Below are 27,971 nucleotides of genomic sequence, written 5' to 3' on the forward strand. Positions count from 1 at the left end.
CTATGAAGACACGGCTGCAGGGGAGGGCGCCACGTGGGGCCGGGGCCTGGGCTGCCCCTCGGGGTGCAGGGAAGGGGCCCCTGGAGCCGCAGCCTGGGTGCTGCTTCCCGGGGGTGCCTCTTTTCCCAGCTGGATGGAGCCAGTGCCTCTGTCCACAGCTGCAGGGGGTCCAACAGAAATAACTTGCAGGCCAAAAAACACTGCTCAGRAGCCTAGAGAGCTGTAACTTAGCTGCACACACAAGTGAAGTTTTCTCTGACTGTAGATAAACTTATCTCCGAGTCCGACTATTTAATGTTCCAAGGTTATCTGACTACTGGGACAACTGCAAGTGCCTCTTAGAGCTTCTGTTTTCTAGGGAACAGAAAACTGCAGCACTTTTTAAATACAAACACCTGAATAGCTCTCTTTGTTTAGGTTACTGACAAGGACTAAAGCTTTGCTGCTTAAAACTGGAACGTAGATTGCACAATCAGAGGCTATTTTCTGGTGTAAAACTTGAAATGCTGTYGTATCTACACAGAACACCTTCCTTCAACGTGTTCCACCCTCAGTTTTACAGACAGATCATCGAATCTTCAGCATGTTCTTTTAAATGCCTTTAAAACACCTTTGTGAAAGTTACTTTTGGTTTCAAGTTTTGTATTTAATGCTCTATTGCCACTATATCAAATTAAAAGCAGTTAAAATACCTGCGTGTAATTGGAGTTTTCTACCCGTTCTACAGCTTCCCTAACGTGGAGCTCACCTTGTGTTACAGGGCCGTAAGTCACTAKGTTGACAGCTTGCATTGCGGGCCTGACCTTCCGCGTTTAGCTCTGTCCCTTCCCTTGAACCAAGGGTCCCTTGGCCGATCTCGGGGGGTCCCAGATGACAACAGCCCCAGTACCAGGGCCAGAGCAGCTCAGGAGCCCCCAGAACTCTGGTCAGGAGGTATTTTTTAAAAACAGGTATCTTGGGTTATTGCAGCTCAGCTCTGGCTGTTTGCCATGATGCAGCTCAGTCCGGTTAAGCAGTACTCCTCACTTTTGGAGCTAAGGATTTTATGCATCACGAACTGTCACCTTTAAAGTTTCAGTGACTTGAGTGTGTTGCTGTCAGGTCCAGTTATCAATCACCTTGGAAACAAAATACATGAATTAAATGAAAAAATGAATGAAAGAAATAAAACCATACAAGTGGCCTAAAACTACTGACCAAAAAAATGAGTCAATTGTAAAGCCTTAGGGCTTGTGGTTCCCCCTCCGCCCCCCCCCCGGTTTTCTTTTTAGTCCTTTCTATACCTTTCTTTTTTTTTTTTTTTTTTTTTTTTTTTTTTTTTTTTTTTAGTTATTTTCTTTCTTTGGCATTTTAAAAATGATTCCAGTTTTCCTTCCGCCTCTTGACAAGCTCAACTGGTCCCTGTAAGAATAGGCCAGTCCAGGAACTGCAAGCAACCCCATCATGGTTGGAAAAGACCTTCAAGCTGATTGAGTCCAACCCACCAGCACCCTGCCTGCTAAACCATGTCCCTAAGCGCCTCATCCCCACGTTTATTGGATGCTGCCAAGGACGGCGACTCCACCACTRCCCTGRGCAGCCTGTTCCAAGGCTTCWTCACTCCCTGTAGAAATTCTTCCTAATGTCTAAGCTGAACCTTCTCCCCGAGTGCAACTTGAGGCCATTTATTTCCTCTTGTCCTATGGGTAGTTACTCTGGAGAACAGACCCACCCCTGCCTTGCTACAACCTCCGTTCAGGTAGTTGTGGAGAGCGATGAGGTCTCCTCCAGACTAAATAACCCCAGTTCCTTCAGCCGCTTCTTGTACAATCATCTGTGCTCCAGCCCCTTCACCAGCTTCGCTGCCCTTCTCTGGATTCACTCCAGCACCTGTGTCCTTACTGTAGTGAGGGGCCCAAACCTGAACACAGCATTCGAGGTGCAGCCTCATCAGCACTGAGTACAGGGGGACAATCGCTTTCCTCATCCTGCTGGCAGCACTGTTCCTGGTATAAGCCGGGAGACCGTTACATAACATTAGAGAAGCAGAGCTTGCTTACAGATACATTGCAATTTTGAGATATATACACGTGTGTGTGTGTGTGTGTGTGTGCAGAACACTTTACAATATGCTTATAATTAGTCTAGAGCTAATAGCAAAACTTGTATTTATGGTGTTGTCACATTTCAAAGAACATSAATTGTTAAAGACAGCACCAGATGYTGATTTTTAATGGTTGCTTTTAAAACAGTTGCAGTCTTGGTGTCTGTTTTATTCCAAAGCACCCGAGACACCGATACCTTCCTGCACTGAACCCTACCACCTGGAGGGCAGCGCCGGGGACGGAGCGGAGCCGCGGTGCCTCCCAGGCAGCTCCTCAGCACTTACCCGGTCACCTCCTGGGGACCAGAGGACAGCGGCAGGCGGCAGCCCTTGGGAGGCAACCTGTTCCAACGGGGCCTTTCCGTCACGCCGAGCAGCAACCCGAGCTCTGATTCCTTCTCTGCCCAAGGCAGACGACAGCACAAAGTTGCCCCCACAGCAAAGGAAGGACTTCACACAAGGTCAATAAATGGTTTAATTGTAAATTTATTTCTTTAAACATGGCCACTTCAGGGAACATGAAAGAATTTTAGAATTTCAGACAAACAGGTAAGTCAGAATTTGTTTTTAAAACAGTAAAAGGCCAAGCTCAAAGAGGTGATAAGTTTTGGCATGTGAGGACTAGTATTTTCAAATCCAAAAATGGGCTTAGTTTTACCGTGGAAGYTGAGTGCAACCTTAACTACCTTTCCATAATGCTGTACTCAATTGTAACTTAAAGGTACAGGAGCAAAATGTGAAAAGAGTTTTTTTTATTAATTAAAAGTTAACAGCAACAGGCACATATTAAAATGAACGAGGCAAAGCCTTGACAAATGGCTTTGCACTGAAGCTCTCTCCCAAAATGGCTGTTGCAACAAACTGTAAACAGAATTAATAAACAGTCATTTACAATAATAACAGGGAAATACAAATGAACTAAAAGAAAGCACCAGTTTCTCAAACTAGATTACAGTTGTGCTTACTGTACTTAAAACAACGTAAAAGAAATTACAAAAATGGAATGTTTTAAGTTTAAAATTAGTCCTTTAATTTTGTCCTAAAAAACATTTCTCCATTTCCCATCAAAAACCCATTAATGGGTAACGTTTCAGTAGAGGGAGGAATAAGTAAACAATGCACTTTCTTTTTTATTATTATTATTATTATTATTATTATTATTTCTTCAAATCAAAAACAAATTTGGTCACTTAGCTTTGTGCATAGTTTAAGGCATCTGTAGCAATTTGTTACAGTTTCCTCCCCGGTGTGGCTGTTTCATGAAATTGTCACATTCTGAAAGAATAAATAAAAAAGATGTTGCCGCTCAACCCCTGCCCCTGCCCTCCCGCCCGCCCGCCCCACGTACTCACCCCACGCACCCACACAGACACGCACGCTGCAGCCAAAGGGGCATTTGTACCCTTGTTCGGAAGGACACGCTTCCCATCCCGCTTTATTTCAGATTGGCAAATACCCTGAGCTGGTTATGGTGTTTAGACATTCCACCTTTTTTGTTTTGTTTTGTTTGTGTTTTTCTCCTTGCATGTGCAGTTCAAGTGTACAAGAGTGAAAACAACATGCGATGTTTTCACCGCAGAATCGCAATGCAGGTCGGACACTTCCCCCTCCCCGCTCCCCTTCCCAAATTCAGAAGTGTTTTCTGCTTTTAAAAAACTGCATTCCCATATAGCACTGGAGTAAAGCTTGGCTGTGCTCTATGATGAATGCTCAGTTCCCAGTGCACAAACAAAATTACGGCAAATGGGAGGCTCTTCTGGCATCCAAAGAAACAAGAGCTGCAGTCTTGGATTTGATCTTTTTCTTTCAAAAAAAATCCAAAAAAAAAAAAAGAAAAAAGAATCCAAGTTAGTGGTTCCTTCACAGCCATGCACAAAGGTGAAGTCTAGAACCAAGAGTTTCAGAGTACATTTGTAAACATCAAGTCTTGCCAGAGGCAGCAGAGGATGGGCACTTCACATTTCCGTATTAAAACAGGGACCGAGTGGAAGGTTTGCTTCRAACGCGTTCACCGAGTCTTGTCCAAGTCCGAGAAAGTGGAACGATCCATCTCAAGTCTTGGATTTGAAGACCATATTTCAAATGTCACAAAACAAACAAACAGACCAAAAAAAAAAAAAAAACTCTACAACAACCAAAAAGAAAACAAAACGAAAATAAACAGGGTGCAATGAAATTGTCGTACTGTTCCTTCGAGGCTCAGTCACYGCTGTGCTTTGCATATTCGGGGATCCAAACAAAACCCAACCGAGGCATATGCATATTGCTCTATGTTCAGATCTTGCAGTTAAAAAATAAACAAACAAACAAACCGGTCAGGTTCAGAGCAGGTCTGCCGAGGGGAAACTGGGAACATAAATAACGCGGTGGTGCCGTGGGCGCTGGCGGCGGCCCCGTCAGGACGGGCGCCCTTCCTGAGGTAAGAGGCGCGGCGCGGCGGCGCCCGCGCGCTGCTCCCGCTCCCGCTGCTGCCCCTGCCAGCTCGCCTTGTTGAGGCCCAGGTGGCCCAGCATGGTCTGCGAGAGGCGCGTGTTGGAGAAGCGGGCCCACTCGGCGAAGAGCGGCTCCACCAGGTACGTCATGAAGCCTGCGGGGAGAGCGCGCGCGTGAGGCAGCGGCGGGCGGCCATGGCGGCCATGGCGGCCATGGCGGAGCGGGCTCCCACTGCCGCCGTCGCCAAACTCCTTCCAACCGTCACCAGGTACGAACAGAACGCTCCCCCAAAACACACAACGCTTCACAGCTCGGAGAGCGGCATTATACTGGTCATACACTAACACCCTTCACTTCAGAACAACCAACAAAGGAAGGGAAGTGCTGGGGATCGAGGGGGAAAGAATCAAGGAACAAGGCCAAAGGAGTCTAGAAAACCTAAACGTCTAAAAGATTTCGTAACAAATTACCCAACATTGGCTGAACTATATTACGCAGGCAAAACAAAAATAGAGATTGTTTCACAATTTTATGCTCATTAAAAGTACTGAAAAAAAATCTGACAAGCTAGTCCCTTTTAAAATCTTTATAGTCTTTTATATAAGAGCATGCGTGCACACGTGTGGGAGTTCGCTTATTTATAAATTCTGTTTCTGTGAACTGAATTCAATGGTAAAACTATCAAAACCATGCTTGCTTTAAGCTGTCAATTACAAAAATGTATGATTAACAGCTTCTAATTTAAAACGGTGCAGCTGATAGAAACAAAAAAATCTCATCTGTTCAGATTAAGTTGAAGTAACATTAATTCATACTATGTAGGAGGTTAATTTTTTTTCTTTTTAAATTCAGGCCCATTAATTTATATGCAAAAAAAAGTGTTAAAAAATATCTAGTAAATAATAATCACCCCTTGACCTGGTGTAAATCCAACTCAAGTGAGCAAAAAGCAGAAGATACTACAATGGTAACTCATGGTCCTGCACCAAGTCTCTGCCCCAGCCCCGTTTTTGGGCTGCATTTAATATGAACACTGGCATTCCAGAAAGCTAAAATCATCCAGAATCCATTTTTTGTCGAGTTCATTACAAAAGACCCCAGAGACTGAGGGGAAGGAAGACGCCCCCTCTTCCCAGCAGGGCCAGTCTGGATGAGGCAAGTACTGAGCGGGAGCACGGGAAAAGTTACACACTGGATTCCCATTCCCGTCTGGTGAGAGCCTTCAGCCGCACCACTGTCAGTGCAGCACCTTTCATAGCCAAGGGGAAACAGCTACAGCAAAGAAAGACTGTTCTTTGCACAGTTAAGCACTGTCTAATAAAGACAAACTAGGTACAAGCTCAAGGAAATATACGTAAAATACTTTTTCCCTATTTTTCAAATTGCATCCCGAAAGAAATGCAGTAAAACAAACTGAAGCGCAGTTACCAATCTGGATGTTGGCAATGGTTTCTGTCTGTCGATCACAGAGYGGACTGACGCCCAGGTGGTATTTTTTCTCAATGTCCCCTGAAAGAAGAGAAGCACAAGGCACTGTCAGGGGGCCGAGCCCCAGTGCTCACAGAGGACGGTTTTCCGACCCACATCGGCACCTTCGCAGAGCATTTGGATCCCTGGCCATGGAACAAGGGTGGGATTGTGCAGGRGACAACAATTTACCCTCCTCTGCCCTCCCAAGAAACCAACAGCTCTGTCAGTGAGAGTGGCAGCTCTGTGTGTTTTCCATGGGACTGGCAACTATTGGCAAGGACAACATCAATCACAGCCTTCCAGAGTATTAACACACTTCCTTACAGTAACTCCTAATTTCTCATTTCTACAGCAATTTAAGGTTTACTCTCGAGTAACACRGAAGGGAACAACTGATCCTTCAAAAGTTTCTCATGGCAGGTAGGTATTTGCTGCTCTGCTTGTACATTGTTGATACTGAATAATAAACTTCACACTATCAGCACTGCATAGACKATGTTCTCCACTTATCTCACACCTATGCACAAATTAATGTTTCTCAAATCAGTGATTAGCATGTAATTCATGTCGGAGCTTTCTAACTGCCCGATCATCCTGTAATTTCCTATTTCACCATGAAGTGGCAACTCCACAAGTAAGTTCTCCTCTGACTAAATGCCGTTGTTAAGACATTGTCTTTAAAATAAAAATATTACAAACTGCCCTAAGCTCTCAAAATGGATTTTGCTTGAATAGAGGTGAAAGAACAAGAGTATGAAGGAGTGTTTCAGAATTTACTGGAACCCCCTAGGTAAATAAGAAGTTAATTGCCCATCTGAAGGCCTAGTCAGGCTGAGGGATCTATCAAATCCACCACGCTGGATTCAGATGCTGCACAGACTCTTCATCAGTGCCAGCACCACCACCCCTCTGCAAGGAATCCCACCACTAAAAGTAAATATCCCACATCCTGCCTTGTAAATCTCTATTAGTCCTAAGTATAACCCCTTTAACTGCAAGCAGTTATGACTCATGATTGCTCTTTTCACAAGGTATATACATATCTCTTAACAGATGAGAGTACTTGCACTCTTTACTTGCCTTGATGGAAGAATTCCTCCGTTACTTTCTCACTCCACTGCTTACTCAGCTCCCAGGTCCGACAGGGATTACAAATATCAGCACACTTCAAAGCCATCTAGCAAGGTTAACACAGTGTTAGGTCACCTGACTTGCTTCTTTCTATCCAAAAGAAACATCTTTATTTACTCCCTGACAGCAGATCACTTAAAGTTTTGGGAACAACAAACCTACCTACCAGTACTTTCCTCTGAAATTATGTTTTGTATTATATTAAAAAGAAAAACAGCTCAGGAAACTATCACGTCTCCTGATCAGCTCTGAGTAATATGGAAATTCAGTAAAAAAAAGAAAAAAAATTCAGGGGCACTGTATTCACCAAGTCAGTGATTCACTGATTTTATTCACTAGTTCAGAAGACAATAATAAATTCAGAAAAGGAAATGTCAAACTAATCAGAAATAAGCAAACAGSATCTTATGATACTGTTTAACTCTTTAAGGAGCCTAATAATATAAATTTCTGTGAACTCTAGCAGACTTTCTCAAGGCTTTTRTTTCCCAAAGTTACTAAATCTTTTCCCAGTACAGTAAAAAGAAACCCTTGAGTATTACTAAACTGTAATACTTTCTCTCCTGAACTATGTTCTGATGAAGCATTTCCTGGTTCTGAGACTCCACTGGAGGCATCAGAACAACTAACCCTGTCTCAGAAAGAAATCCCTCCTTGTTTTGGTAGCTCTAAGTTACCAGCCCCACCAGAACATGGCGTCACTTGGGACAAGTGCTGGGGAGTCAGGGAGGAGGRACAGAAATGCAGGGAACAATCCCTATTGTCAGAAGTAGAAAAAGACATTTTCACTTCAGAAACTGAAGACAGCCTCAGAGAAGTATTTAGCATTCTAAGCAAATTATTTTTGAAGCTAAAAAGATGTTTTCAAAAGTGTTACAAAAAGAAAGTCACCTGTAAAATGAAGTGACGATGGTTTGCATCCTCTAAACATAGGTCTCCTCTGTCCAAGTGAGATCGAAACATGGACAGATACTCATTTTGCTGGCTGATGTCTGTGGCAAGAATGAGATCACCTATCTGACTTTCCATCAGCTGCCTGAAATTAGTGATACCAAACATTYCAAAAGCATGAAAATTAAGAAAAACAAGCAGCACTAGATTAACAAATCTTTATAACATGCTCAGCATTAAACTCATGCAAGTCATAATGGCTTTCTGATCAGCATTCTCAGGGGATTCCTCCTAAACTTTCTTCGAAAATGTTGTACAACATTTATTGAAATACTGAGACATTTCATAAGCAGCTTTCAGGAAGACTAAAAGAGGGGTTTTCCTCACTTTTTAAAAACAAAGTCATTATTTACCGTTTGTTTATAGTTAAGGTAGATGAAAAGACTATATTTTAATTTTTTAATTTTTAAATTGCATTAAGGTTACAGAATTGGAAAAGGCTGCCAAGTTCCATCTAAGCAGGTGCTTGACTCTATGAATACACATCTTCAAAGTGCTCACAGTAAATGCCATTTTCCAAGTAGACTGCACTGTGCACTGCTCTAGCAATGTGGTATCAATGAACTCTTAAAATACATTTGAATACAAAATATAACTAGGAATTGCCATGCAGTAAGTTAAGTTGTTGTGAAAAGCTGTCAGCTAACTTGGGCCTTGAACTAATCTACGCAACGCTGTATAAACATACCTGTTTTCTAATGACATATGTGCAAATAAGCCAGATTCTCTCAACAACCCTACTGCTGATCTCCAGTGATGGTTCTCTAATACTGAGGTATTCTGCAAATGAAAATAATAGTAGAGGTATCAATCAATCAATAGGATTTTTCAAACAAGGGAGCTAAAACTAAGGGCTGTGCCATACAGTTTTTCAAAATAAGATATTTAAATAATAACTCAAAAACTAAGAACACTTCATCAGCTGGCACGGATTCTATCCCAGTACTATGGAAACCATCTCGAGGTTCAAACCTACAACTAGATACAGATATTACCTTTTTTTCTATAGTCCTCATGCACAAATCTAGTTCCAACAAAGCAACTGATTTCCTACTTACCTTATATAAAGTTGCTAGGTAATGGTTGGTTTTAATTAGGAAAGGTTGGTTAACGCCTGGGTGATCCAGATCATGTGTGGCGGCTGCAATTAAACTGAGCAGAACATCCCATGGAGTTAAAGATTGGGAAAGCTGCAAGATAGTAACAAATGTCACTCTGTTAGTGATAGAAGTGTGCCCCTAAAAAACTGCAGGCATTCCAACACTGGCTTAAGCATTATTCTTTATGAATGACATGATTTAACCACAGAACACGCTACTTTCTGTCTGGTAAGTGGAAGTGCTTATAAAGATCTTACAAGTGCTTACAAGTGCTCTGCAGGATCTTACAACGAAGTGCTCCTTGTAAGATCCTGCAAAACACTGAATTCTTAAAATTAGCCCTCCATCTCATTTACAATAGCAAGATTCTACCTTGAATACAGAGAACATAGCTTAAACAATACAAAAACTTTTATTTTTAAAAGGAAGAAAGTAAAGTTCTAGGAACTCCGAGACCTGTTCAGAACTGCCTTCTACTCTTCTTCAAAGCCTTATTTCTAAATCTAGTGGGGAAGGAACTGAAGAGGCCAAGATCTGCATAAACCARCAGCTCCTATTTCCAAGAAACATGCATGTTGATTAACCAAGTGTGTAACCGCCTGGCCTTGTTTTCCTTATTCTAGGTTTTTTCCTCCTGGTTGGGAGATTTTTACCCAGCACATGCCAGGCCTCCTTGCTGACCCTGAGCGGATGGTCCTGCCGGCCCAAGGCTCCCACCCAGCAGCCTGCGGGCAGGGCACCCGCGGTGCCCTCGCAGGGAAGGGAAAAGATGTTCTTGACGCTTTGCTACACCGTGCCTTTGACACACATCCACTGACACCAAAGATGAACAAAGCAAGGGAAATGGCAGTTTCTGGGGGGGAAAAAAAATCCCACTAAAACCATTGTTTACTACTGCTATCTCTGACCTAGGCTGCAATAAACGTCCACATTTGTCTTTGGGCATGGTGGTGTGTTAGGGAGCTGCAGTGAGGTTCCCTAGGATGTTCCCTACCTAATTCCCTAGTGTGGTTCCAAARGAGGAACACGAAAGCCACCACCAGGCCAGGGAAGCAGGTAAGAGGCTGGTGCCCAGCGTGGAGACACCGGAGCAGCAGGGGTGCAACCGTTCCCGCCGGTCCAGTGGTCTCCAAGCTGGAGGGGAGTTGCTTTTCTGTAGGAACTGTGCATGTGTGTGCATGTGCACACTGTACTGTGTGTGGTCTGTGCACACACAAATCACGTATGCTTTCACAAAAATAAACACGCACATTTCTAAATTGACATGCAGTGTAAAACTGAGGACGCTCCCTTACCTTAGGTTCTTGTAAGTAACAGTGCATGGCCTGAGTCACATCAGCAGCATGAACTGCATTATGGTAAGGGTTTTGACTGTGATAATCTTCTTGAACCATAACTGCAGGAAAATAACAAATTTCCAAATTTAAATAAGCATTTTTTTCAAGTGCCATTTTATACGTCCTTCCTAGGCACAGAAATATTATGCAATATCACAAGTTATGCACAAATGAAAGTGTCAAAGTTGATAAACTTGACACCTCGGTACAAAACGTCTTTATATGAAGAAACAGTATTTTCTAAACGAAAACAATTCTATGTAAAAGGTATCTCAGAGCAAAATTTATACAACTTGAAGTCAATGTATAATTTGAGATTCTYTGACTTGGAGAACTTTTTCCCAGGAAAGGTTCCCTTTGCTAGGCTGGCCTGCCTGAATGGTGAGGCACCCTGGAATACAAAATGAAGATGACACTATTTAGCAGAACATCAGGATGACTTCACACCATGCTGCCTGCCTTGGAAACAGACAGGGCCAGAGGGAGCAGGCACTGCTTTACTGCCACATGAAGAGCTTTTCTTTCCCCTTCAGGAGAGTGGTCAGGGGAGGCCACCTCTACACAGCTGGGGCTTCTTCTGATACTTATACTCAAGCAAACTTAGGCCTATATGCAATTTAAAAAAGAACCTCTTTTAGATGGTGGTCTGTCTAACCACCCTGAGATTTCTCTTCTCTGCTTCCTCCCTTTCCTCCTCTATCCCCCAACCTCTTGGCCATCCTTCAGTACAGGTTAAATGTCTCAAGGGGCATCCATAGAAATTAGGCTGCATGGGGTAAAAGAACTGTAAGATTTTAAAGGAAGGAGGGAAGAAGATGTGAAGCAGAGCAATCCAAGRATGTTCTACACTGGAGAGTTCTGCCTGATAAAACAAAACAAAACCTGCTATTCAGAGCAAACCTTCGAAGAACAGCTTCCTAGCCGAATGCAGCCCATCTACCAGCCCCACTCATTCAAACAATCCACAGCCCCCTTTGCAGAAGAAAGAAAGAAAAAAGACTCCAGCAGTTCTCAGACTAGTAGTGACCTCCATGTGGCTGTAAGGGCCATTTGAGCCATCCTACTCCTCTGGACTTGGTCATCAGATTACTTTGGACCAGGTAGAAAATGTATCAAAAGAAGAGGATGATTTAAGCTTATGCTAAGCAGCAGCATTTGCTTTCTTAACTGAATAGATGTGTAAAGGTGAATAAATGCTTTTATACTGCTGTTAAGCAGAAGGCTCTGTGGCCAATTCCAGATTAAAGTTTTGTCTTTTTCATCAACCTAATCTTATCTTAGTGGCTTAGAGCTTCTAGAGTTGTGTTATCTTTTGACAGCTAGCAATCCAATCCAGTTATTCCTAACAGGACTTTCATGTCAAATACCCTCTTTGCTGGATTTCAGTTAACCAGGAGATAAGCAAAAAGACAAAGCAAAAWATAGTGGGATGAAAACATACAGCCTAAAATCAGATTGCATCTTCCAGTGCTTATCAAGGCTTTCAAATAACATGAAGCACAGCACAGGGAACCTGACTAAATTTCTAAAGCAGAAAGGACTCAGTGGTGAAAACAAGAGAGTCCTCTCACTTGGAAGAGGAGAAAAGCCCTCTGAACATCTCAGCATCATTTCTCCTCTGCTAAGTAACAGTCTTTATAACAACAACAACAAAAAATAATTACATAATACATATACATATTTTACAATATACATATAATATTTTTATTATACATATATATACATATATTTTTTAATTATATAGATATAATATTTTTTTTTCCTCTGCAACTGTGAAAGCCTGCCATTGGGGGGAAAAAAAGCTTGTTTCCTGGCTCAGTTCAGAATTAGCATCCTCCTCCTCCTCCTCCTCCACAGAATGTGAACAAAGGCAGAGTCACAGGAGCCCGGAATGAGGGTCTCATCCCATGGGGGCCCACGGCAGGTACCTGGGTGCAGAGAGCTCTACCAGGTGTCAAGCGACCGCACCTTTTGGTTTGCATATATCCCACTGCATTTACAGCTTTTCCCATAAAATGGTTTCATGGATACAGGTCCAAACATTCTTCCCTCCAGCTGTGGAGGGAGCTTGCCTAGAGGGCAGTGAATATTTGTGCAGGAGCCTGGACAAGCGAGATGCAGCATCGAATTGGCACYGTTCAATATGACCAAGGCAGCACAATCATTACAGTCAGGAAACGGTTATCTTTACCCGTTCCCAAACAAACACTGAATTTGCTAAAACTGAACTGAAAAATCAAAACAAGGAAACAACTATTCTTTCCCCCTCTCATAATCACAGGAAGGAATTCACATACATTCCTGATGATTTAGGTTTATATAAAGATAATACAGCACCTGCTGAGAAACTACTAAGCTTGTTAATATCTTTCTGGCATTTGGATTTTGGGATTTAATATGAAGGCTTCTACACTCACAGAAACATCTGAGAGATTTTGTCCCAAACAATACACTTTAAATGCCTGCATCATCTGCATTCGTAGCTTCAACCCATATTGCTAAACTCTAACCAGCACTTTCATTAACAACTTCATTAATAAGCATCAATATTCACCATAATAAAAAGCGGTATTTACCCAAAAATCTACGAAGTTTCATCGTATCTAACTGGAAGTGTTCAATTAGTCCATGAAGATTAAACAGATGGAAGGTTAAGCTGACTAGACTGTTTCCTAAAAATAAGATGAAAATTCTAATTCATTGCAAGTCATSACATCAGTTACCCTTGGTAAGAAATGTATTTCAAAAACAAAATAGCCACAAACATCATACAAGTAAATTTCTCTATAAAAAYTTATGATAAATAATTTGAAATTTATCATATATTTTGATTCCATCAACTGCCTCCTCTAGAAGTCCTCAGTATTGTGCACTGACCGACAGGATGGAAACGTTACTCAATATCTAAACGCCCCACGCTACAACATGCAAACCTGATACAGACAGAACTCAAACATTTTGCTATATCACATCTTAATTTTTATAAATCCACATGCAGCTTGAAGAGAAATAGAAAAATAATCAGGCAAAGAAAAAAAATGCTAACAAATACTGTCAATCACTGTAAATCGTACATATGTTCTCTCAAAATTTCATCATGCATTTTGCCACATATTTCTTATTTCACTGGAAACTGAAGGGAAAACATTGTATTTTCTAGGAATTTAGTACTATTAAAAGATTACATTATATTTTGCATACTGGTAGCTCTAATATTACAATCACATTTTTTCTTATTCTGAGATTGCAAGAGGCAGAAGGAAATACATTGCAAATGAAACACACTGCAATCAACATGCAGTGAGAGATTACCTAGTTTTGGGACATTTACTGTGACAGTCTTTATTTAGCAGGMTTTGAAGCACCTACCACAGAACTGAGGTCCCAAGAGACAAAAATTTCTGCCCCATATTGTCACTTATTGTCAGCCTTTAAGTATTTGCCAAGCACTAAAAGAAACAATTCTTCCAATGTTTCATCAGCAGCTCCCTTCCTACAGCCTGATACCGGGCAGCTCACGGAGCAGTTCCACACACAGCGTTCTCCACACAAAGAATTTAAGGACAAAGCTGTCTGCTTAACACGTTCTCCTCCAATAGCTACGACTGGATGCAAAGATGATGGTAAAGAAAGGCTTCCATAAGAGAAGTTGTGCTGACAGTAACTAAAACATATTAAAAATACACGTACATTTAGAGGGTTCAGAAAATCTCATACAAAAAGGATGATTTCAGATTACTCCCAGCTGACAAACCAATCTGAAATAAGCCATTCTTACGCACCTTACCTTGGCCAATAGCCTTTTTTGATTCTGTTTTAACCACTCTAAAATATTTCCATTACCTACCTGATCTGGCACTTGTAAAAATCCTTCTTGTGCGCATTTTGCCTAACCCTCTTCTGCCTCAGATCAAACTGCCAGGACTTCACCGTTACACCAGGCTAAGCCAAGCACCCCTTCGACACATCAGGCAAGACAAGGACAAGGAGGACAAATCCTTGGGGGCTATTATCACTTCTGGACTTCACTGCTGTTTCTTTCTGCCYGCTGTATGGGCTCCAGCGGCCTCTCTGCTCGCAGCCACCACCCCCGGAGCAGCTTCCCGCTCGGCTCCCACTCCGAGCTCCGTCTGCTCGGCCACCTACTGCAGTATAAAACAGACCCCCGTCCTACAGCAGCCTCGCTACCTGCCAGCACGTTTACACATCTCTCTTCTTTTTCTGCTCACTGTTCAGTATAACAGACACTTTGGACACAGACACATTAACAGCCTTCTGTATCTTTTTAACCATTATATTAGCAAATTTGTTTATTAATTTATATCAAAATTAATACTTACAATCTTGTAACAGTAATAAATTAAAAAAAAAAAAAAAAGAAAAAAAGAAACAGCAACCTAGAAAGTATAGGATGGTGCTGTTATGCTCATTAATGACTATCACCAGTACCAACAGCAGTGGCATTTTAACAGAGTGGACAGGCAAACTAGAATTTAAAGACTTCACAACAACAAACAAGCATTCACACGCCACAACACAAGGGCAGCAGATACATCCCATTGCGCTAAAAGAAATAAATGTATGAAATAGCAAAAGGAAAATCTATGAAATAGCAGAAGTAAACTTACCATTTGTCAGTCTATCGAAAAGAAAGATATCAAAATTCCAATTTCCAACCTTCTCCAGCATACACTGAAAGRAAACAAAAAAGTTGTAACCTTTTTTTCTTAGTATATTTATATCTGCCCTCAGCCCAGAGGACTATTACACATTTCAGTGACAGATGCAAGTATTAAAACTTCTACGTATAAAAAAATCAGCTTTAAAAGAATTATTAAGCTTGCCTAAAAGTCAAGAGCTACAATTTCATTTTAAATTTCAAGATTTTTAAATTTAAAATTAGTTTTAGAAATCAAAATATGAGAAGTGACTTGACAGTACTATGCAAAGAAGTTCGAGATTTTCCTGTTATCACTTAGGCAATTTCTTATTAGTAGTGAGATGTAAAATTGTTTTCAACTACTTTGATATTGATATTGTAATTGCACATTGAATTGCAACTATTTTCCATTACATGTTATCTAATTCTTTTAAATTAGATAAAAACAGAAAGAACATATGGTGAATTTATATTTTGCCTCTTATCCTAACTTCTCTTTCCCTTTTTGCATATACAAAAGCAAAAAATCTAGACGCTTTACTATACAAATAAGASAAGCTTTTAATTCCTTCTAGAGAAACCAGCTCCTCACTCTCCACCTCATCCAACTTGCACTTTGCAGTTGCTCCACATGAACTTATCTCTCTACAGACTTGAAGAATGAGAACCACAAACAACATCCTAGGCCTCACTAGGGATTAACCAGTGGTAATCTTTGCTACTCCTCCTCTTCCTCTATCAGAACGACCTCTCCAACATGTTTGGCAATAAGTACTTGCCTTCTTCACAGATAGGTAGAGTTGTTTGGTGACCCAGTTACCAGGTTTTAGCTTTTCTCCACCAGCCACTAGAACTCTCAGAATCACAGAAGGATTAAGGCTGGAAGAGATCTTTGGAGATCTAGCCCAAACCCCCTTGCGCATRCAGGGTCACCTTGACCACGCTGAACAGGATCACGTCCAGACGGGTCTGGAAGATCTCCAGAGAAGGAGACTCCACAACCTCTCTGCCTGTTCCAGTGCCCTGTCACCCTCATAGTCAAGCAGTTCTTTCTCTAATTCAGGTAGAATTTCCCAAGCTTCAGTTTGTGGCTGTTGCCTCTTGTCCTGTCACTGGCCACTACTGAAAAGCGGCTGGCCCATCCTCTCGACACCCTCCCTTAAGGCAGTTGCACACACTGATATCAAAGATCTTCTCTCAGTCTTCTCTCCTTCAGAATAAATAGGCCCAGCTCTCTCAGACTCTCCTCACTGGACAGATGCTCCAGTCCTCTAATCAACTTTGTAGTCCTTTGCTGAAGTCTCTCCAGCAGCTCCTTGTCCCTCTTGGATAGGGGTGCCCAGAACTGCCTACAATACTCCAGATACGGCCTCACCAGACCTTAGTAGAGCAGTGGGGATCACCTCCCTCAACCTGCTGGCAAAACTCCTCCTGATGCACCCCAGGCTACCATTGCCCTTCCTGGCACACTGCTGCCTCACGGTCGTCTTGTTGTCAACCAGGATTTCTACATTCTCTGCAGAGCTGCCCTTCAGCAGGTCAGTCCCCAGCCTGTGCTTGAGCATGAGGTTATTCCTCCCTGGGAGCAGGACCCTGCACTTGCCTTTGTTGAGCTTCATGGAGGTCCTCTCCACCCATCTCTCCAGCCTGTCCAGGTCCCTCTAAAAATCAGCGCAGTCTCCAGCCAGYGTGCAGAGGGAGGACTATCCCCCTTCATCCAGGTCATTGATGAAGACATTGAGTAAGATCAGACCCAGTACTATCCCCAGGGGGACACCAGTAGCTAGAAGCCTCCAGCTGTGCCACTGAGCACCACCCTGTGAGCTCTGCCTTTCAGCCAGTTCTCAATCCATCTCACTGGCCACTCATCTGACCAATTCTTCCTGAGCTTGCCTATGCGGGTGTTATGGGAGACAGTGTCAACGGCCTTGCTGAAGTCAGGGTAGACACCATCCACTGCTCTCCCCTCATCCATCCATCCAGTCATGCCACCACAGGCGGCTTTCAGTTTGGCTGTTGGTGAATCCATGCTGACAGCTCCTGATCACCTTCCTGTCCTCCACATGCTCAGAGAAACTAGAGAATTCAGAGTTACCAGAAGAACTAAACTGCATTAACAAGATCCTGCTATTGTGAAATTACAAATATATTTTKAGTTCCATCCTCCTCAATCTCAGGTTCTCCCTATCCTGTAGCCTGATCATACTCGCAGTCAGTATCAAGAAACAGTCTTTGGGATCATGAAAAGTTGATCCCTGGGAACATTTCCTGCTGATTCCACCTCAGCACTACCCATCCTCAGTTCCCTGGCAGCCAGCAGTGCATCCCAGTAACAGCTCTTTCAGTACTGCCCATCTTCCCAGGACTGTCCCAGCTCTGTCCAACACTTGACCTGCAGCACAGCTAGGTTACAGCTGCTGTGCTTTCCTCTTCTAGAAAGTGCCACCACATCAGCCCTAAAGATCATCCCAACAGCCTTGAGGGGAAGGGACAGAATTTGCTAGAAATCACCTTCAGAGAAGGATTATTTCAAATATATATATGTGTTATATTTATACATATTTATATGTTATATATATTTGTGTGTGTCTATATACATGTACATACACTCACACACACATATACACAAATATAAAAAAAATACACAAAATTTACATCTGCTTACACTAAATATTTCTCACCACGAAATAAATGTATGCTACTGAATATTTAAGAAGGAAAAAAAAAAACCCAAACAACAAACCTTTGCTTGTCCATTGTAATCATCATCTAAAATATTTGAAGAATTTGGAACAGTGATACCACGGAAAAAACGGGAAGATCTCAGGTATCGCTGGAAACTAAGCAATCTTCTGACATTTCTCGCAGAAACAGATACTTCAATTTCAGAATTTGCTGGAAAAAAATAAGAAAATAAATATTCAAAGGTAACAGTTTAAAGAGCTGCTCAAAGAAACCTGGTAAAAGAAACAACCTGTAAATTTTTATTTATTTTACCTATTTCAATATTGGTGAATCAAATGTATCAGCAACAGAGATCTTGATTAATAAAATACACTTAGCCATGGCTTATAAATAAAAACTTATTTAAGCTTCAAGTGAAGAAAAATAGATGTGTAAAATACAAATAAAAYATTCTTCGATTGAACGCTGTTATCATTATGACATAATTACAATGGAAGTTGTATAACACACAGTATTGCAAACAGGTTCTTGGGGGAAAAATGCTTTCCTGGGCATATATTCAACCCATGTTCCTGGCTAATCACACACAGAAGCAACAGAGAATTCATACAGGAGTTACAAGAATGTTTTGAACATCAACAAATAACTTGTATACGGAGTTTAAAAGGCGCTGGCAAAATTTCAAAAACCCTCACATGATTTAAGTGCTTTTGCAGATAATTTTCCTCCTAACTGCAGAAAAAAGCCTCGCATTTATGTTGTCATTATCTGTAATTCCTTTTCTCAGTACAGTAAAATCAATACAAAAGTTYTTAGCTTTTTCACAAAGAATAGTCCAAATATTTTAGTTCACCTTCAGTAAGTTAACCAGTGTAAGTTTCAGAGGACTGCCTGTAGCTTACAATTTTATATTTTCATCTGTTAGGCTCTCAACAGCAATTGTCTGCAACTGACAGTTAATAATCTCGATATTTCATCACTTTGCCTAAACAGTGTTACATAAARCAGAGTGAAGGCATTATTCATGCTCATGGAAGCTGGTACATCCATGCTTTTAACCAAAAATACATACCCTTAAAACCAGCATGAGCCCCACTCTGCTATACAGACCTCTCACTCTTCTGTGAACAAGATGTATTAAACACAGGTGAAATAAGACTGATTTTTAAAAGCAAAAGCTATGGTCTTTAATTGCTAAGCCACTTAAAAACTAATTGCCTAGTTTAGATTACATACTAGTCCATTACTTTACCCAAGYAGACTCTGTTTTGCTGCAAATAGAGCTAATCCAAAAAGTTGATTGCACCCTAGAAAAGGGCAGTTTGGGAATGAACGAAGTTTTTAACCTTTACAAGCTGGCTGTAAGGCTGGCAGCAGAGGCAGAGCAGGAGACAGAGTCCGCAGGGCACCGCAGCTCTGATTCTTAGCCCAGTGCCCTGGGTCTGGCCCTTCACAGACCACTGAAGAGACACTCAGTGCACACCTCATTCCACAACTGTGCCCTCAGTAAACAGCTTACTAATCACCTGAATCAACAAGTTCAGTGACTTCCAGTAAGAGCAGTGTAGTTCCACATCAGCCAAGAGGAAAATTCACCATTCCCACTCTGGCAAAGGTTTCCACCTTGCTGCTTTACACCTTCTCATTAATACACCTGGTTCCAGTCTATGCTAATAAAATGTCTTTGAATAGCATGGAGATCAGTTACAGTAACATACAACACCAAATAAAATGCAGTGACATTCCACTTTAGCAGTCTGTAAAAACAGAAATAATATTGCCAAAATTGGAGTCATTTTTCAGACATGCCTGAAACTCATCGGGCAGTATACTAAGATATCCAAGGTCCCATCCACCTCCAAGAAGAAACACGGACAACTTCAGCCGTGGTACTTTTTTGTCTAAGTCATCACAACTAAGGACACTTCTCCTGAAGACCCTGAGGGTTCAAAATGAAATAACAGAAGATCAAAATGAAATAACAGAAGAGACCTAAGCTGTCCCCAAGTTCAAATACAAAATCCAGATTCTAAATCTCAGCAAATAAAACATATTAGTAGGAGAAACTATCAGTCTTCAGAATATAAGAAGTCTTTCTTGATCGTAACTAGTCTTTTACAAACCTATAGTTACAAGAAGCTATTTCCACTGTCATGCTGCTAAATCTCAGAGTGTTTAGGCCCTCCACAGATTTCGCAAGCAAGGCTCTCAACAGAGAAGTGTGGTTACTGGAAGTCTAGTTCTGTTTTACTTTACTGCTTTGCTTTATAATATACTAACAAGACATCCAAAAAAAAAAAAAAAAAAAAAAAAAGAGAGATCATCCATTTGTGCAGTTCAGAACCTACTTCCCTTACACAGCAATCCTTCTTTTTCTCCTGCAGGTTAAAAAAACAGTCCTGTAGCAGCTGGTGTAATAGAAACAAGCAAGAACAAAGCCTCCTTCATTCCAGCTTTCTGGCCGCCAATGCAGCTATGACTATTTATTTCACATATACATCCCGCGTTTGCGTGGCAGTAATAACAGCTTGGCCAAACTGTCTTGTCATTCAGATCTGCAATGATTAGCATAACTTCCAAAGGAGACAAGAGATGTTCAGAGAGCCCTGCAATTGCAGAACACCTGACTCAGGCAGACTACAGCAATCCTGAAGGGGATTATTCTCTTATAACAGATAAATATATGCTAAGGACAACTCAAGATAGGTGAGTCAGATGTGGAGGTTTGACAGGCAATTAATTTAAGRAGAAGGCTGAAAAAGAAAAGGGAGCTTGCAAAGGGGGAGCTTCGTAAGCTGCCGCCACACGGGCCAGGCCGACAGGTTTCCTCAGGGGCAGGAGGAGGGGAAGGAGCAAGCCCGAGCTCCGGGGTGCCAACCACACAAGGCCCCTGGAAAGCACTAACCCTAACTAACCCCTAACCCTCYGCCTCCTGGCAAGGAGGAAAGCTTCTTCCCTTTACATACACCATTAATAAGATGATGTCTGCGTAGCCTCTGCTATCGAGGCTCGAGAAACTTGATCCGAATTTCAGAGACCCCACCAAAAACAAGCTGCTGTCCTGGATTCCCACAGGACTGAGGTAACGAGGGCACTGCGTTTGCTCAGACCAGATTGCTTCACATTTTTTTTCCCCCAATGCCCTTCACTTTACTTGGAGCTTTCAATGTGCTAAATGCCTTTATAATGCGCAAAACCAACCACACACTCAAGTGTTGGACAGTTTAAGGGCAAACTAAAAGCCCTTAAACTAAAATACATAATAACATTTTATGCTCATAAAAAACGGGATTAAAGGATGTTGAAAATGTTAAGGAGGAGGCTGCAAGACTTGGAAGTGGCTGGGACATAAGGATTCAAAGACAAACTGCAGATCTTTGYGCCTCCAAAGCAACAGCTCCACTAGGGCACCCTTGCTTTGTTAATGCTTTGCTCCCTACTTAAAGTCGCTCCCTACATCAGCCAATGTATTTCTAACTTCCAAATTATTTTTTATTAAAATGGTTATATTCTGGTTTCTAATCATCTTAAATGAGAATCTGATAAAAGCCAAAAAGTCTCTCTCTAAAATAAAAGAAAAAAAGGAATACTTCTGTTTAAAAATCCCAGTTATTTTGATTGTTATACACAAACACCAAGAAAATAAAAGAACAAAAAGTTGTTTTAAGGCAACCTATTTAAATTCTATTTTAATCTCTTCTARCAGTCTCCCACTCTTACGTGTATTGTAATTCAGGAAAAGCTAAAGGTAAACAATATTATTACATTGTACAGGGATATTAAACACCTAATTTTCCTAATTTTCTCACACACAAATAAAAATACAAAATATAGGGGGAAAAGGTTCAAAAGCATTGCCTATAGAAGCATTTTCTATGAAATACTGATATATTTTCAGAATTTGTAATGTATTTCACCTCTTATATAGTAAAAATTATAATGGAAGGAAGAACGATTTTTTTTCTAATTATAAAACACTCAAACCCTAGTTAAACCCTTCAGCCATCAACCTCCTGTGGTTCCTGCTCAGGACAAGGCTACCCAGGATAAGAACTTTATCTTGCATTTCTTCCCTCAAAAAGGTAAATAGGAATTTAGCCATGACAGAAGTTATTTGATGTTATCAGCATCATGAATAGAAAGTGCTTAGCTGAGGATCTTAGATATCATTGCTAATAAATTTAAAAAAAAAAAAAAAGAAGAAAAGAATTTTTGAGAGGATGGACCTTTCTTATCGTATAATTGAACTGACAACAGAAGTTTAAGGTGCACAAGTCCACCAGAGGAGTTGTTTCTCTTCTAAAAAAAAAAAAGGAAAACAAACCAAAAGGAATCCTTTTTCTTTTCATAAGAATAATTCCTTACAAACTTTCTGTAACAAGCCAACTACACATTTGCTTAAAAATTTTTTGTCATCTTTTTCATGCAACAGGTATTACCATCAAAACTGGAGTAATATTAGAAACTTCCCATCACTTCTAAATACGCAGATTTGAAAGAAATATTCAGTACTRAAGTTGTATTTCAATGGCATTCAGCATACAAATCATTTTGTATTTATGAGCAATTTCAACGTTCGTAATGTTTCTAAGTTTTCTTCCACTTCAGACCACTAGAGGGACCTATAAGCATTCTAATTTCCATTAAAACTATTTGGAAATGTAGTCTATTAATGCATATTAAAAAAAAAAAAAAAAAAAAGATTTTAGGAGTTTTGCTACTTGGCTCTTCTTCAAAAGTTCTTCACTTCTGTGATTCGCACTTCAGGGTGGTTTGAGAGGGTTCAGGCTGTGTAGCACTGGCCACCCCACAACTTTGTGCTGCCGATTCTCCGAACCACGGCCCTCGCCTCCCTGCCTCCTTTCTTGGGCACCACGTGCCAGGCAAAGTGCACGTGCAGCTGGCAACCGCACGGTCTGAACTAAGAAACTCTACCAAAGCTGAATATTTAGAGGAACAACATCACAACACAGGCCTATTCCTCGTAAAAATGGATTATCCTGAAGTCTCTCCATTTTGAGTCAAGAGATGGATGCTCTTAAAGTACGTGACGGGAACAGTTCAGCAACTCTTTTACCCAAAGCAAGGGTAATATCACAGATCGTCACTGGAGTTTTACTTGTCATGTCTTCCAGAAACACAGTTCTTGGGTGTCCTACAATTCTCCACTCCTATGATGATGGAATTAGAAAACCACCAAGTAATCCCTTCTGCCCATTTCCTCCCCAGAAAGAGAGGAATTCACAGAATCACAGAATGGTTAAGGTTGGAAGAGACCTTTAGAGGTCATCTAGTCCAATCCCCTGCACACAGAGGGTCACCTAGAGCATGGGGCAGAGGATTGAGTGAAAGGGGATTCTGAAGATCTCCAGAAGATCCTTTACAGGGCTGTACAATTATGAGCAGTAAATCCAGTAACCATGAACACAGGTGAAAACAAAAAAGAAGGTTCACGTGCTTTAGGTATTATTTAAAAAAAAAAAAAAAAAAAAAAAAAAAAAAAAAAAAAACCCTTAGAAATCACCTTGAAGAAGACGACATTTGAGAGGTTCGGAAGAAATTAAACAAAAAAAGAAAAGAAAAACAGAGCATCTTCTTCCATAAAGTTACCTCAGTGCAATGAACTGCAGCACCAGTGCAAGACTGCAAACCACACATACTGTTTGAGAGAAATGTGAAAAGACGTTTGTACCAAAAAAAAAAATCATCTCACTAAGCAATATATATATATTCCTAAATAGAAGAATTATATAGAAATAGAATTCTTCTATAGAATTATTATTAAATAGAAATTACATAATTATTATTATTATATAGAAATATAATTCTTAATTACACTCTTAATTGAAAGATTTAGCCCTRCAATCTTACTTAACGAAGCACAAGAATATTTTCCCTTCAAGTTTAGCTCAGCTGTGGGGTTTTTTTTTGGTCGGAGCTATATTTATAACATTTTCTGTGAACAGCCTTTTGTGACTTCCCCACATATGACTGCATGAAACACAAGCCAAAATTTCTCTCCTTTGGAGGAGGAAAATTATTTTAATAATCCAGATTAGGCACAATTAGATGACAAATTCAGAGCACGCCCTTCACCAAAAGGGCAGCTTTTAGGGAACTCAGTGCAAACTTTTCACCTTCACCGGAATCCTCAGGGGGAAATGAACACTTCTTTCAGTGCCTGACCACACAGTGATTGTGTGATCAAAAAAATCTTCTTGCATAATTTTATGCCTTCTGAAATTCAGATTTCTTTACAATAGACTGCTGAACAGAAAGAAAGGCAGTTAAGGCTTTGGTTAGAAGAGATTCTCCTAGGTCAGTCCTCTGTTTTATTGAAACAAAACAGCGCATCCAGCTTCACCTGGATCACATTTATTTTATCCCAGCCTCTAGAGGGCATCTTCACAAGCACATTTGGGTGCTCTTACACAAAGACACCCCAAACTTGGACTCAAAATGAATCCACCACCGAAGAAAGTCACCTAACTCGACTTTTCTCCCCTCCTCTCCTGCAGAAAGGCTCCATACATAACCAGGGAGGAAAGGAGAGAAAGCAAAAAACCCTTCCTCAAAGAACTTCCTACCAGGTAATTTTCTCTCCMCTAGGAAGCTCTGCACTGTGTGTTGCACCAATTCCATCTAAACCAGAATCATCCCTAAATGCTTACTGATAACTGTGCACTGATTGACTCAAAACCCCTTTCTCACCTCACATGTTTTAACTCACAGATGTAACATACTTGGATACCTGTAACACAGAAAGCAGAGCCCTGCGTGTTGGCAACATCCCCACCATGCAGTAGGTATGTTTAGAAGCTCATGAAAGCCCAAAGCCTTCTGGCAAGCCCTTATCTATTCTGCTGCAGGCACAACAGGAAAGGCAAAAAAAGCTTCCTCCCCACAGGTCTTACAGGGGTGTTTTTATACAGTTCCATATCCAGCAACTTCTCCTTAAAAGACAACAAGCTTGAAAGTATTAATATTCACTAGACACATCCCCAAATTTTGTCATTCTTTAGTTCTTAATTTCAGGATATTCTGCCTTCATTTCCTCACTGTAACACACTTGMGTATGTTACACGGGACATTTCAGCTCAACTTGTTTCCAGATGGAAGAGTGTGTGAAGGGGGACATTACATATCCTTTTGTTTTTGCATGTTTGCAAATCTTCCCAAACCTAATCAACAGGAGATTTGTTTGTTTAAGCATATATGTAATAACAACAGACACTGCTGATAACCTCTCAATAGCAGTAAAACATCCTAAAAAGACACTTTTTTCCAATAATCATTTAAAAACCTTATTTTTAAAAAAGCTGATGGTGGGAACATTTCTAACTAATTCAGAAACTTGAATTTTCATGCAGTGCTCAAGGAATTCAAGAATGAAGATGTAGAAATGGGAGAAAAATATAGACATTCATCTCTCAATCCCTAAAAAGAAACAGGAGTGAGTAAGCATCTAGTAAGCACTAGATGTTAACACACTTTACTAGAGTTGTTGGYAACAGCTATCAAAATTGGAAATAAATTCAGAATTGTGAAACATAAATTATTCTATCACAGGAAAAAAAAGGGGGGGTTCAAAAATAAAGTAGTAGCCTTTAAAATAATTTGCTCTTCAAACCTATCAATAAAACATTGAGTTAAGTATCTATTAATAAAACACTGAAGGACTTGGTAGAAGTTTATGAGCTGGACTTCCTGGAAGACGATGAAGTTCATCAAAGACATTGTTGAGAGAAAAGACTGTAACACAACAAATTGGCTGAGCAAAACACAAAAGGACAATAATGCTCCCACACCGTGAACAACAAACAGTATTTAATATGTATTAGTTAGCTGGAAACGAGTAAGTAAGGATCATGGCAAAATGTTCAGAATCACACATTGAAGCTGGCCAACGGCAGAGGAAGCTGCAGCAGAACTTGACAGCCCCATGAAGGGAGCCTGTCCACGCACTGCTCATGTTCAGCACCGAGAGGCACGGGGCAAACCGGGAGCTCCCGGCTGCTGCTCTGCAGCAGAGGCCTGCCCCAGGGCAGGTTTTGCTCCAGGCAGCGACACGGCGACCTGGCTGCCTATTGCTCCTGCAGGTGAACGCTTTTCAGTGACTTGGTTTTCTGTGCAAAATCCTCCCAGAACAGAGTCAAGCCCGAGTGCCACAGTTCCTCTCTTCCTCCAGCCTGTAAAGCACTAGAACTCCTCTGCTTCAGAGAGTCGAGTAATCTCCTATCAGGGCTACATTAGCATTGCGTGGAGAAAGAAAGGAGGTTTCAAGCAGGGCCTTCTGCTTGTTTGTCTTTTTACCATTTCTGCAAGTGACTAGATAACCTCAGGTTTATGGCTTCTCCTGTTGGGCGGGAGCAGGGTTTGAATTCCTCGCCTGCTCGGAAGGCACCTCGGAGGCGGCTACGGCCAAGGAGCGACACGGCGACTGGCGCCCGTGCTGAGGTCCAGGGCAACACGGCTGCAACAAGAGCCGCTCCGGGAACTGCCACAGAGCTGACTCGGGAGAAAAGCTGCAGCCGAGGAATTTCTGGGCCTCCTAGCAACATTCTTTGCTGTCATCAGAAACCGCGGTGGATGCTGCTGAAAGCCGGTGCCTGTGCCCAGACAAGCAGAGGCAAGAAGGAAGGGTGTGAGAAATCCTCTTCCTTCTTAGTCATCATTTGCCTAATGGACAACCAGCGGAATGGAAATAACATGATGAGTACCACCAAAAATACAGTTAATTTGACAATGGCAATAATATCATACATGACTGATTTACAATGCATATATTTCACTCAAAAAACTTTTCCCATGTCAGCATAAAATGCCATACAGATAGAATCCTTATCCCCTTTATTGAAAAATTCGGTATACCATACTCTTCAAACTTTGTTTTCTCACCTATTTAATGAAACTAACTTGTTGAAGAAGAGTTTAAATTTACATTTAAGTCATGATCTACTTTCAAAAYGAATAACTTAAGAATATTAATTACCATAGTTTCTGCCACTCATTTTTATCCGTAATGTATTTACAACAACCACACTTGTTACCATGAAACCCTCTTTCTACATTTGCACATCGCATTCAGAGTGCTCCGAATTGCACTGATACAAATAATGCTGGTACAGATATGCTAAGATGATGCTTACTACATGAGCGTTAACGGTATCACTAAAGTTAGATTTAAATACCTGCACTTTTACAGCATATTCAGGTGCGGTGGTTTCTGCAGCATTTATATTACAAGTAGAACTGGCATATTTAGTTTTAACAATCTAGATATGGATTGAAAAGAGAAGTGAGATTATCCAACAAATCCTTTATGTAAGGCTTGAGATCTTTATTTTAGATTTTCGACCTCTGAACAGTTTAAATCCTAACTATATGTTTGAGTAAACAAAAGCTTAAGTGATTTATTATCTAGTCAAGAATACTGCAATCTATTGCAATTCCCTTCAAACATCATCCTGCTGCAGATACTCCTGCTGCTCTATAAAAGYAGGGACGTATTCCTCTCAGCTCCTTGCATCTTCCAGTACACACAGCAGTAGCTGTATATATAGAATAGTCTTCTTTTCCATAGGGACTCGGGCCTAAATTCTAGAAAGGAAAGTTTAAACTCTATTTTTAGAAAAAGAAATATATATATAGCAGTGATTTTTTACTGTTCTATTTTTGGGTAATTAAGTAGCATGAAAGAATTTCCTAAGAAATATAAAAGCGGTCTTGCTACGTAAGCAGCTGAATTTATTTTTAGAGGCTCGGTAATTAAAATTAATGGAAGCCTGTATTTATTTGTCATTTATCTGCTTTTAAATACTTACAGTGAAAAATACGGAAATCAATGTATGGATGAGAATCTCTTCTCTCTGTTTCAAATCCTGCCCGACTTCTTACTCGCACATCTCCTAGAAACAGGGTCAAGAGTGAAATACAAGTGTGGAAGAGTGGCAGCGATAAAATGCAAATGAACACAGCCTGGAGGGGGAAAGATTCAGGTACTTAACGGAGCAGGGTTACTCAAACCACAGGCCTATTTCAATGCTTTTTGTTTTAAAGGTGAAATTCAAAACAAAGTTTGAAGACTCGTTAAACTTGCAATTGCATGCTCTTTTTTTTTT

The 27,971-nt window shown here is 40.9% G+C and overlaps 1 protein-coding gene across 1 annotated transcript in view; it reads right to left on the reverse strand.

Annotated features, from left to right (window-relative positions):
• Nucleotides 1-3,783: 3,783 nt before the first annotated feature.
• PDE7A (phosphodiesterase 7A) overlaps nucleotides 3,784-27,971 on the reverse strand; it is a 41,545-nt gene continuing 17,357 nt past the window's right edge. Inside the window, exons 3-13 of the mRNA XM_026036282.1 lie at nucleotides 27,675-27,758; nucleotides 17,909-18,060; nucleotides 15,134-15,197; nucleotides 13,082-13,177; nucleotides 10,464-10,564; nucleotides 9,127-9,258; nucleotides 8,757-8,848; nucleotides 8,009-8,153; nucleotides 7,067-7,163; nucleotides 5,945-6,025; nucleotides 3,784-4,670 (exon numbers count right to left, since the gene is read on the reverse strand). Coding sequence (XP_025892067.1) covers nucleotides 4,480-4,670; nucleotides 5,945-6,025; nucleotides 7,067-7,163; nucleotides 8,009-8,153; nucleotides 8,757-8,848; nucleotides 9,127-9,258; nucleotides 10,464-10,564; nucleotides 13,082-13,177; nucleotides 15,134-15,197; nucleotides 17,909-18,060; nucleotides 27,675-27,758 — 1,235 coding nt within the window. The 3' untranslated portion in view covers nucleotides 3,784-4,479. The remainder of the gene's footprint in view (nucleotides 4,671-5,944; nucleotides 6,026-7,066; nucleotides 7,164-8,008; nucleotides 8,154-8,756; nucleotides 8,849-9,126; nucleotides 9,259-10,463; nucleotides 10,565-13,081; nucleotides 13,178-15,133; nucleotides 15,198-17,908; nucleotides 18,061-27,674; nucleotides 27,759-27,971) is intronic.

The sequence above is a fragment of the Nothoprocta perdicaria genome, unplaced genomic scaffold (genome assembly GCF_003342845.1).
Source record: "Nothoprocta perdicaria isolate Ctin4 unplaced genomic scaffold, notPer1 scaffold_175, whole genome shotgun sequence".
In the NCBI taxonomy this organism is placed as follows: domain Eukaryota; kingdom Metazoa; phylum Chordata; class Aves; order Tinamiformes; family Tinamidae; genus Nothoprocta; species Nothoprocta perdicaria.